Consider the following 12,461-nt stretch of genomic DNA (forward strand, 5'->3'; position numbering starts at 1 on the left):
ATTTTAGACTCAGTTTTATCTAATAAAATATATAAATTTCCTCTTTACTGGAGTATCTACACACAAAAGGGTATAAATTGTCTTGTGGCTGGAGCTGAGTTCTCCATTAATCTTTCCCCAGGGCTAAAACTAACAGCACTTGCAGTCTGTGTGAAAGTCCTTACAAAGGGGGAAAAAAAGCTGTTACAAACGTGGCTGTTATTTGTTTAAACATTTGGAGACATTTATAGTGTGATGCTAGCTCGGTTTTTTTGCCCTTGCTCCCAGTCTTTTGTTTGTGTGTATTTCAGTGGATCCTTTCAAACTTGTCAGGCAAGAAAAGTTTTCCTTCTTTAGCAGAGTAAAATTAAGACTGTGAAGGAGTATGATTGTTTTCTATAAATACTTTAGGACGTAAACATCACAGAGGGAGAAAGCAGCTCTTTAAGCTAAAGGACAGCTTTGGCAGAAGAACAAATGAAGTGCATTTTACCATGAATACATTTAAGCTGGAAATTAGGAGTGTTTTTAACAGGTTGAACAGAAAAGCTTTAGGAAACTTTCCAACCAGAAAGTGGTGTTAAAAAACCCTCGATATTTTCACCACTGTCCCCAGTACATTCAGAGAAGGGGTTGCATGATGGGATGTCCCAGAGACAAGGAGCTATGCGTACCCAGGAGCTGCTTTCTAATGCTGTGCTCCAAACACCGTTTGCAGAAAGCTCCATACACATAAGATATCTTCTTGACAATGCTTTGAATAATTAATATATCTTCCATTTTCACAGAATCGTAGACTGACAGAATGGTGTGGGTTGGAATGGACCTTAAAGGTAACCTAATTCTGCCTCCCTGCCACGGGCAGGGACACCTTCCACCAGCCCAGGTTGTTCCAAGCCCCGCCCAACCTGGCCTTGGACAATTCCAGGGATGGGGCAGCCAAAGCTTCTCTGGGCATCCTGTGCCAGGGCTTCCCCACCCTCACAGGGAGGAATTTCTTCCCAATATCCCATCTAACCCTGCCCTCTGGCAGGGTGAAGCCATTCCTCCTTGTCCTGTCCTTCCAGGCCTTTGTCCAAAGCAAATTCCCAAAGTTCAGTGCATTTTGAAGTGCTTGCAGAAGTGCAGGATGGACTGGCTCAATCACACACTATTGCAGGCTAATTTCTGGGGGTAACTTTATATTTCAAAGTGAAATGCATCAGAACTTCTGTTGTAACATATACAGACCCTCACACAGGCCCCAGAAAAATGAGGAGGGCAGAGTTTCAGGCACTGCACGATTCGGGCAAGATGAATTTGTGCCAAGCATAAACAGTTGTTGATGAAATCTTTTGTAATTGCTTCTTTACCATATCCCTCCTCATGCAGTGGGTATTTAATTTATGATCTGCTTGTTGTACATTATTCAGGTGTTTATTATTTTATTCCCTCTTTTTTCCTTTTTTCCTTTTTTTTTTTCTTTTTTTTCAATTTTCCTTGTAGTGGAAGTGCATCATGTGTTTGTTCTGATGTGGACAAAGCTTAGTCACACTGACAAGAGTGTATTGAGTCAATAAATATAACTGACCTGGAGCATTCACTTGCTTTGCTTGTATTGTGTTTTGTAAACCTTTTTTCATGTCTAGTGTTTTATTCATATGTCGTGATATCTGATGTCTGGTTCAAAATGAGGGCTGTGTGTATAAGAATTCACTTGCTGTGATAATTCAAACAATAGGGCTGTTTTCCCTATAAATTTGATCCACAAGTTTTTGTGTTGTTGCTTATTTACTTTTTTAAGTCTGCAGTCTAGTTTCTCAGAAGTTAAATAAATTATATTAACACCTAATTGCTTAAGGAGTCTTAAGACATCCTTGGGTACTGATAAGTCATTATGCTTCATACACCAACTCTTTACCATTATTTTGCTAATTATTTTATAAATACATAACTTTGACTCAAAAAAACTCCATTTGTAGTTTTTTTGCTCTTCATCAAACTAAACAAATGTGACCAAGAATCCTCCCAGGAAAGTCTCTCTTATTTTCCTTTACATTTAGAAATCTGAGCAGAGCCCTCTGCAGTTGCACAGCAGCGTTTTGTTTCCCTTTTCTGGAAAATAAATAGTCCTTGCTAGAATCAAAGTGGAAAAGTGAAATTGTAACTTTGATTATCTTAATGCTCTTTTATTGTATCACTCCAATAAGCAGGGAACAAATAGGCATGTTTTGGGATGGAGGTTTATGATTGAGAACACACTTTTTTTCCAGTATTTGCATAATGCTTCTCTCTGGTGCCCGCAGGTGGTTGTCAGCATTTGCTTTTCTGTTGATCAGGCTCCAATTCCTGTTGTGCATCTTTTATTCCAAAGGGGAAGGGAAATTAATCTATTATTGATCAGGATCCAATTCCCGTTGCGTGTCTTGTACTGGGAAGGGAAAAGGGCATTAATCCATTAGGGGTTGATAATTCAAACCATCTGCAGGTAGGGCCTGCAAACAGTCAATGTATTCCATTAGGTAGCTTTAAGTTCTTTTATTTTTTTCTCCCTCGAGCAATCTTGAGATGCTGTGTGATTGTCACTTCTCCTCTTTGCTCATATTCTGTGTTAGACAGAGTTTGCACATTCTTGATGCCATAATGTTGCACTGCATGTAATATCTTTGCTATTTGTATTAAACTCTTATCTCCCATCCTGCTTTTTTTTTTTTTTTCTAATCTAGGTATCCATACTTTGGTAACATGAAGCTTTGCATGTATCCTGCATTATAATTGCAGAGGCATTTGTACATACTGTGCAAGCCTCAAAGACTGTAGGAAGTTTCTGGTGAAGGCTTTCTAATCTTTTTCTCCCAGGGGAACTTATAAATGGTTTCAAAGTTCTGTTAAAGTATTCTAATTTCTCCATTAGCTTGAGGGTAGATGATCTCTCCTGTAAAGCGTTTTTCTCCCCTAGACAAATTTCATAATGCAAGTAGGTAAATTCATTTTTGGACAGTGATTCCTGTGGGATCCTTTCTTCATTGGAAACTGGATCTTGGGAAGCAATTGCAGTAGTATCTTACACTAAGGGTAGCCCTAAAACAGGGGTGATCTGGATGATTATTTAGGAATCCTCCCTCCTCCTGCTCATGGTCACATTCTTTGGATTAAGGGTCTTTAGAGGGTTGGGATTTATAAGCCTCAAAAATAAAACTTACTGTTTTCTTCAAGTCCAGACCCAAATTACTACTTCTTTTCTAGAGATAAACACTTTCTCTTACTTTCTGTTAAGGCTGGTTTAACCCCTGTCTCTGTCAGATGAATTTGAGCATCCACTGAAGTAATATATTTAATATTCTGCACTGAAAATACAGATAAACTTTGCCATAATGTAAAATCTGGAAAGAACCTAATGTTTTTACATTTCTGAAGGGGAAAGAACCTGTTGTGTCTTCAGTCATATGGCCTGAGTAAGATTTCAGTTCTTTTGGGGAAAATTAAGCACCCAAGTGGCTTTGATAAAGTCTGTGATCTTTATAAACTGTAAATCACAATATTTAAAATTCCCTGTACCTTCCATGGCGTTATATGTACAGAGATAAAACCGTTGTCTTTCCAGAAATGATAGGGCAGTGTACATAATTATGGTATTTAAATAACAGATTAGAATTCTCCAGCTCATCAGGATTAAAAAAATCAGTGTCATGAAGCACTTGGACAGGGGGAGGGAGGGTCAGTGAGCTCCAGGGTCAGTGATGTGCAGCCACACACAGCCACAGGTGATGAAAACAAATAGACTGTGCGAAAGTTGTTCACTCTCTCTTTTTCTCCCTTCCCTCAGTTTATATCTGCTTTGTGTGGAATGGTAGATTTGTGAATCCCACGGTCTGGAGAGGAGTTTATGTTTAGAGGGAGAGGAAAAACCCCAGATCTTCTTTCCATTTGCTGTTATTTTGTCTCATTTTTTCCTCCTTTTTTTGGCTCTTTCTGTAGAAAAAAAAAGTCTAAAATGGAAAAGGTAATATCAAGTTTACCTTCATATCTTGGGCTGTAAATGGCAGCATTTCACCACCTGCTTCAGGAGCAGCTGGGGTTGGGAACCACTGAAGGACTGGAGGACAAACTCCTTCTACTCCTGAATCCAAGCCTTTGGTGTCACCATAGTCTTGTCTCAAAGACTGGTTGGGGTCAGTCCTAAATGTTGCTTTGCTTTCTTAGCTGAGAGGAGGGGTTCAGAAAACAAAGAAAGGAAAGAAGACCTCTGCTTTCCAAAAATGTGGAGTATGTCTGGGAATGGTGGTGCCCAATTAGTGAATTCATCTCACTGTGAACTGTGCTTTTGTGTTGCTCCCCCTTTTCAGTGCCTTTAATAAATATTTCCTTCAGAAAAGCTGAAACTCAGTTGTTAAAAAAAAGGGGGTACATTGGAAATTGAGCTGTTCTTAACCAGTGTGAAACATCTGTAGGGGACCATGGGATGGCAGGGAAGGGAAATGGCCAGTGATAAATTCAGAGCAGCTGCCTGAGGGAGGGCAGGAGGAGGAGGAAGAGGTGATGAAAAACCAGAAGGAAACAGCCAAGAGCTAGAAAGCTCAGACAACGAAAAAGTAAAAAAGGAACAGTGAAGAGGAGAAAAAAAAATTCAATTGTTTTTTGCAAAGGATTTTCATAGAAAATGTCTGTTTACTAACAATGACATTCTGCATTGGATTTTAATGTAGCATCAGTCAAGTAAAATCACTTCCATGCACTGCATTAGGAGGTAGGAGAAGGATGGAGTGGCTTTATTGACAGGTAGGATGAGAAACCTGGAAAGTCTGAGTAGCTGTTCTCTATCTGATTGTTTGCAGTAGCTCTCTACCTTCCCCAGCCCAATCTGCTGCGGTTCGTCATCAGAACAAAATCCCATCAGAACTTCTCTCCCTCAGGATCCAGGCTACTCTGAAACTGTGGATTTCTTACAAAAACACGAAGTTCTGAAAGGGTGGGATGGACACAGAGGTGCCAAGTCAGAGCCCCATTGAGATTTTTTACTCTAAAGTAAAACTGAGTTCCTCCTTTCATACTTCAATTTAACCAGAAAACAAAGCTCCAAACTGCCCCCCTTCAAAAGCAGCCCTGGGAACGTCCCTGTTGAGTTTGATTTGGTAGGATTGGGGCCAGAGTGAAATATGGGTGCTGCAAAGGGAATTTAAAACTATCTTTGGCTAACAAATAGGAATGTTTACGCTGCCTGCATACTGTTTAGATAATTACTGGAAATGTTGTTGCTTTCTCTGTGTGCTTGTTACATCCACAGCTGCCTTTGTAGGTATGTTCCTGGGACTCCAAGTGCTGACCATTTTGATCAGCCCTCTGTATCACATCAGTATTAGTTCACTCACAGTCTTTAGCAGCAGCCTGCTTTTAATAGATATGTTTCAGGGATGAGACCAAATGAAAATAAACACATACTTGGTTTTGATTCTTGTTACGGCCAGTAAGAAAGTCAAAGAAATCTTGCCTTTTCCTGGTTTCAGGGGGAGGAATGTGCACTTTTATTTCCTTGCTTATCTGCTGGCTGCACACAGGGCCACTCGTGTGTGGTGATGGAGGTTACAGCAAAGCTGGATTCTCCTCTTGGGCTGGTTTTTCTGGGCTGAAGCCATTCTTCAGGGGAGCTGATAAGTCAAATAAGTGGTTTTCTTCTTTTCCAGGTGGAGATAAGAAAAGATTACTGCCAAATTAGAAACCTGTTTGTTGATCTATTAGCATTTACTGTTATAAGCCTTCATCTTGGGCAGAAGTAGTGGTGAACAGTGTTGCTGTAGTTATTTCTTCTCATCAGTAACAAGCTACTAATATGATCAACTCTTATTTTCGTTTTTGTTTGTTTGTTTGGGTTTTTTTGTTGTTTGTTTGGGTTTTTGTGTGTGTTTTCTTTGTTTTGTTTTGTTTTTCCAAATTACTGTCTGGAAAATTTCTGCCATGAATGCCTATAAAACCACCATGGAAATCTTAGAAAATAGGTTTGCTACCTGGTGGCATTACATTTCCAGGATTGTTGAGGAGTAGATATAAAATCTCCTAACAGCTTGATTTTTGAGATCCCATGGGAGTTGCTTATAGATCTCTGTCAGGTTGACAGAGCATATTTATGGGAAGAAAGAAATATGTGCTTATAGTTTCTGAAGTACTATTCTTGAGTGCTTGATTTTATTCACAAGTGTGGGTGGTATTCTTATAATTTTAAAATTCCACACTTCCATCTCCAATAGTTAACTACCTGCTGCCAATTAGAAAAACTTCAGAAGGTGAAAGATTTGTCATTCAGAAATCTGCTAACCTGGTGAACATTTGAGCCCCATTACCCAACGCTTTCTCCCCCCAACAAGTGAAATCCAATGTGAAATGGCTTTTGGAATGCTGGGTGTGATCCAAGCAAAGAATCTTCTGTCCATTTTTCTGTTCTTTTGGGAATTATCTTAAACCTTCAGGGTTTCCAGTTTTCCATTCTGCTTAATGGGCATGGACTAGCTTCCTCTGCAGAAAGCATTTGATGAACTGGCTTGCTTTTCCATCAGTTCAGTTTTATTTTCATTACCTTTCTCTGTAATTTGTTTATTGGTTTCTGTATCTTTAGAAAATTTTATTACTCTGTTATTCAAGCTAAAAAATAGCTAATTTTTTCTTTCCCAAATGAGTTGCTTGAAGCAAAGTACCTATGAATACATGGGTATTTTAATTCACTTACTAAATGTACACAGAGAAAATTTACAAGCTGCCTTTTTACCATTTTTTAAGTGTCTGCTGACTGTTGCATAAGCTAAATTATTTACAGTATGAAGCCTCACAAAAGAGTAACAGATTTGGGTTATTTACTTTCCTGATAAGAAAAAGGGATTGAAGTTGCTGTGATATGCTGCTTTGTTAATTTTATATTTGTTCCCCAGTGTGTAAAATCTTTTTAAAGAACTAACATGAGTATTGGCAGACTCTTTTGAAATGGTATGGAAGGAGTAAGATTAAACAAAACATGAAAAGGTCTTAAAAATATAAGTCAGCAAGTGTTTGATAAAAATAAAAGTGCTCAACAATAGAAAACCTTTAGGATGCCTAATTTATTTGCTCTCTCTTTGAGAATGGCCCCTGCACTCCATCTGGGAGCAGTCCTTGGGAGTGTTTTGAGTGGTTGGGTATATTGAACAGTGTGTTTGTACAGTGTTGGCCACTGCAATATAAGGAAGATCTGAAGCCGTTCGAGAGTGTCCAAAGGAGGGCAATGACGATGGGGAAGGACCTTGAGGGGCTCTGAGGGCACTTGGTGTGTTCAGCTGGAGAAGAGGGGGCTGAGGAGAGACCTCCCTGCAGCTGCAGCTTCCTCAGGAGGGGCAGGCCCTGAGCTCTCTAGGGAATGGCCTGGAGTTGTGTCAGTGGAGGTTGAGGTTGGATGTTGGAAAAAGGTTCTTCCCCAGTGCGGTTGGGCCCTGGAACGGCGGTCACAGCACCGAGGCCGACGGAGCTCAAGGCGCGTCTGTGAAACAGCCATGCTGGAGCCCTCCCCTTCGCTGAGGGGATTAAAATCCGCGGTGAGGCCGAAGAGTGAGATTTGCAGTCTTTGTCACCGCTGTCTCAGGTGTGCAGAGCCCTCACAAGGTGTCTTTGTGCCCCTGCAGGTGCTGCAGACCCCTCTGAGCTCCTGGCTCCCGCCATCGTCATCCGTCCCCACAACACCAGCGTGGTCGCCGGGAGCAGCGAGGCCACTCTGGAGTGCGTGGCCAACGCCAGGTACGGAAACACCCCATGGGGACTGCTTGTAACACACTCTCCTTTACTGAGAAGGGCAGAGGAAGTTATTTTCCTTTTTTATTAATTTAGAGGTTGAGGCAGAATGCTCGCTCTTCGGCGCGACCTCATGAATAATCTTGTTTGTCCAACATTACTGAATTAAACCTATTGATTTTCCTGGCCCGATGAGGGTATGGGCAGGGGTTCCTTCCCACCTGTTCCTCACATGGAAAGGGAAAGAAGTACAGTGGTGTTAAATCAGCAGACATTATCTTAAGGAAAAGGTTATGGTTAGGGTTAATAACACCTCAGCTGCGTTGCCTGTCAACAGGAAAGGTGATATTGTTGAACAGTCGATGCTACCTAGTAAATAAATTAGTGAGGATCTCCTATGAGGTAATTTATTTCAGGCACTCTCATCTTACAGTGATTATTGCTCAACTGTTCATAATGCACTGTAATATAGAATTCACAGCGTTTCTCTATGTTTCCATCTAGTTGGCCTTGAATAGCTTTGAATTTCAGTGGAAGTAAATAGTTGAAGTCCTTGGATGATAAGACCAACTGATTCACTTTCCCCTCTGAGGGCAGAGATGTTCTTGATATGATTAATATTGTTTTGGTAATTGAGTTATAATGAAAGCACTTCCCATGCAGCTGATTCCCATAGCAGTATTTACTCCTTTTGCTTAGAGAAATCAAATTATTAGCACTTAAGTTCTATTGCTGTATCAATTAGCTGTACTTGCATAATGCCACTTGAGTAGTCTGTAGTTTTGGTGTGTAGAAGTTATATATGCATTTATTTCTTAATAGTGAATGTTGGGAATAGAGGAAGGCTTTAAGAAGTTTTATAATCTGTAATAATATATTCTCTCTGTGTGTATATATATTTTTATACACATATATATACACACACAGAAGGTTATTCTGTAATATATAAGTTTTATTGTTGTATTCTTTTATTGTATTTCTTGGCAGACCTCTTGAGAAACTAAGTGTGACCTGGAAGAGAAATGGAATAAAGATAACCAGTGGCATTAGCAGCTTTGGGAGGCGACTCACTATCACCAACCCAACCTCTGCTGATGTGGGGATGTACATCTGTGAAGCAAAACTGAGAGAGAGCACAGAGGAACCAGCAAGAGCAAAAGCCTTCCTTTCTATACTGGGTAAGTCTCAAGGCAGTGGGTTTTTTTACTCAAACAGGCTTTGGGTTGAGGTATAATAGGAAATAAAATTGATATCTTAATATTTCATTGACCTTACATTTGAACCTTTCTTCAGAGAACAGAACAAAGGAGGTAAAAGAGGGTTATCTTCCAAATTAATTCAGCTGTTCTTCCCGACTAATATAAATTCATCAAATAGATTTTTTTAAACACTGATGTGATTCTGAATCCCCTGTGAAACTATACATTTAATGAGAATTTTGAGAAATACAGTAGTAAAATCCTTAATGGGCAGCTTCCATATCTTGGCTTTTAGATGCATTAAATCCTGATTAACTCCTGGCTTGCTTACATCGAGTTTTCATATGTCAAGTGCCTGCATTTCTGAAAGAAGGCTTTTAGGAGCACTTCTGTGCCTTGTGTGTTGCAAGTGCCAGTCAGGGGCCAAGGATGTTCTTCCCACACAGGCAGGCAGAGAGCTCTGGTGAGGTAACAGGAGGGGGAAGGTAAGACCATTAAAGCAGCTCTGTTTGCTGGACCTTTGACTCCAAGGGAAACTTTGCACTTAATACTTTTAAGGGGACATTGCTGTCCTTTTCTGGCCTGTTTCCACCATCGCCTCTGTGTCCAAGTAGGAGGGAGGTTGGCATTTGGACACGGTGGTGACCAGCATGTCATATCCTGCTTTCACACCTAAATTCTCACACAGCACACTGAGTGGAGTCTCCCAGGACTTTTAGGCTAAAAGAGATGTTTTAGATTAGGGACACGGAGGTGTTTTAAGCCAGAGCTGATTGTGTAAAGTCAAGCTTTTGTGTAACAGTGCCAGTAATAACTGTGTGAGTGTCCTGGGGAGATCATTGCTCTGGCAGTGACACGAGTCTGAGCACTGGTCGGGATTCTTGCACATGCACTTCTATAGCATTGCAGAGGGAATTCAGTCTGTGGTTCTCTACACTCTTTGAGCCTTCTGAAAATGCAGTTTTAAAGACTGCTGTAGGGTCTGTATCCTGCTAAAGCAATTTGTAGTAGTTCCTGCTAAGTGAGAAAGCAGCTCTTCTCTCTGCAAAGCTCCATTCCAGATTCACTTGTAGTGCTGTGTGTCTGTTAAATTTATTACCTACTGGACAAAGTTTGATTCCAGTCTTTGTCTTCTGTTTCTTAGAATTATTACCTTCCCTTTAAGGAACAGAGATGGATTTCACTTATTTATGGGTTTTGTTTAAACTCTTCCTTATTCATAAGATTTTATTGTACCTGGTTTACCTTTGCTGCTCTACCATCACATCCAGTCTAATGTAGTACTTAAAGCAGCCTCTTGGTTAATGTAAAAGATTCTTAAATACAGCTACAGTAAAACTGAAAAATAATCACTGGGGAATCATATTAAACTAGCAGTGCTTTAGTAGCTTACCTACTCTCTTATTTTTAAATGTTTTATTTATTTCTTATCCAGTTTTAGGAGGCTGTCAGGGAATGAAGTTATGAAAAGGTCTGTAGATAAGAACAAGGAGATGAAAGAAAGCAGAAACAAATTGGTTACCAATTACTTTTATTTCCTTCTGATGGAACACGACACTTCAGATGCAGGTGTTTACTCAATGTGTCAGCAAAGCCTGATAGATTTCTTTATTTATGAGTTTCTTGAGCTGCAGGATGGATCTCTAATTCTAAACAGGGCGCCAAATCAAAGGATTAGTAGTTAATGCATAACTTATATTCAGCTTAGAATACTTGGATGGATCTGGCCATCATTTAATTAGTCAAGGGACGGGTTCTGGAGGAGAGTGCAGACAAGATTCAAACCTGAGGATTTCTGCAGTGTATCTCTCATAGTCCATTGGGGTAGTACTTACAGAGAATCAAGTATGCTTGCCCTTTTGCATGCATAAAATATTTGTAGTGTGTAGGTGTAGATGGGGAGCTGATAATGAGCTGTACTTGGGAGAAAAACACACTGTGGACTTAATGAGGGGTCTTAACTAACAGGAAAAGGAAATTGTGTTAAAAAGCAAAGGTTTGTTTTCAAAATGGGAGAAATCAAAGACAGACCCTCGATAGTATGGCAGTGAGAGCTTTTGTGGATCAGTAGAGAAAAATACTTTGCTATTAACAGGTAGAATAGGGATAGGGATAAAAACATGCATCAAAGATATCACAAACACTGAATTAATCAAAGCTTTTTTTTTTTTTTTTTTTTGCAAATATATCAGTCCTTGACTTTCCCAGCTAAGGGAAGTCACACAATTGCAGTGTGGCTCAGATGGCGACAAGAGCTTTATTAGAAGGCAGTGGAACTCAATACAGAGGCACCTACTCAGTTTAAATTATTATTTGTGACCTACTGTATTATCTGTGACGTTTTTCTGGCTGTTTCTGAGAGTACATTTGGTTTGTAAATTAGAATCACAATAATATTCAAAAAAATCTGAATCTCTGATGTGTTAGAGTAGTACTGTCTAAGCAAGGAGGAAATCCTCAAGTCTTGTGCTGCTGCAATTTTCTTCTGAATATGGCAAAGAGCTTTCTGACAACTTCATATTGTTCCAGAAAAGATAAACTGAGGTGGTTCCAAACCTTGGTTTTATTAGCTGCAGTTGTTATAAATTTTTAAAGGGTATCATGTTCCTCGGTTGGCAGAGTAACAGTTTGGGAAAGATTTGTTGCAGATTAGATAAGAGCACATTTGTTTTATCACTAACAGTTTGAAGATTAGTAATTTAAGGAGTCTTCTCATGAACAAACCAATTTGAAAACTGAGCTAATCTTAAATTCTTTTACTCCACTTCTGCAAGTTTTGTTAGTGACAAATTGCAATAGTCATTTCTTAAGTGACTATTCTATAGGAAATTACGAATTTTAGGAGCTTAAGAAAATGAGGAATGAAACTCTTCCCCTACATGAAATCCAAACTGCTCTTTAAAATTAGATGCAGTCAGAAAGTAAAATCTGAACAGATTGAAGAGCAAAACAATTAGAAAAGAACAGCCTGGCAATATGAGGGGTTGTACAGAACTGAGGATTGAAGCCTTGTTATCCCATCCAAAGGAATAGGATTAAGTCAGAGTCAGAGTAGAGGGCTGCCCTTCTTTCTGGAGCAGTTTTGTTTCCATAGAACTACGTTCATAGACATATCACTCTCATCTTGGGAGAATTTTTACATCCCAGCAGGGTAGATTTCTTTCTAATAGGACGATAAGGGAGTGTTGTAGGTCTGTGTCTCTCTTAAAGGCTCCCCTGGTTCTCATCAGGTGTGAAGGATTCAGCTTTGAGGGACCATGGGATTCAGGAACACATCAGAAAAGTCATGATGTTAGTATGAAAGGCCCACCTGGCTGAGCTCTGAGATGGACTCTGGGGCTGTTTCTCCTTCCACTCTTCTCCAGGAGAGTCCAGGTGCAGAAGGGTCTGTGTACAGAACTGCCAGAACAGAAGTTGTTTTCCTCTGTAGCTGTGAACCACCTCAATGCCTTGTGCTCAGACCTCTGGAGTCAACAGCTCTCATGGCTCTGGCTCAGACACTTTGAAACACTTCACATGCTGCCTTGAAAGCAGTGGAAAGAATTTTTACATGGTGAT

At 40.0% G+C, this 12,461-nt stretch overlaps 1 protein-coding gene across 3 annotated transcripts in view; it reads left to right on the forward strand.

The window, feature by feature from the left end:
* SDK1 (sidekick cell adhesion molecule 1) overlaps window positions 1-12,461 on the forward strand; it is a 385,943-nt gene that overhangs the window by 223,513 nt on the left and 149,969 nt on the right. For all 3 annotated transcript variants that reach the window (XM_027889459.1, XM_027889461.1, XM_027889460.1), the window contains exons 7-8: window positions 7,599-7,710; window positions 8,692-8,882. In XM_027889459.1, coding sequence (XP_027745260.1) covers window positions 7,599-7,710; window positions 8,692-8,882 — 303 coding nt within the window. The remainder of the gene's footprint in view (window positions 1-7,598; window positions 7,711-8,691; window positions 8,883-12,461) is intronic.

This window comes from Empidonax traillii, unplaced genomic scaffold (assembly GCF_003031625.1).
Source record: "Empidonax traillii isolate 1590-97213 ecotype Southwest subspecies unplaced genomic scaffold, ASM303162v1 scaffold263:size1499331, whole genome shotgun sequence".
Lineage (NCBI taxonomy): Eukaryota > Metazoa > Chordata > Aves > Passeriformes > Tyrannidae > Empidonax > Empidonax traillii.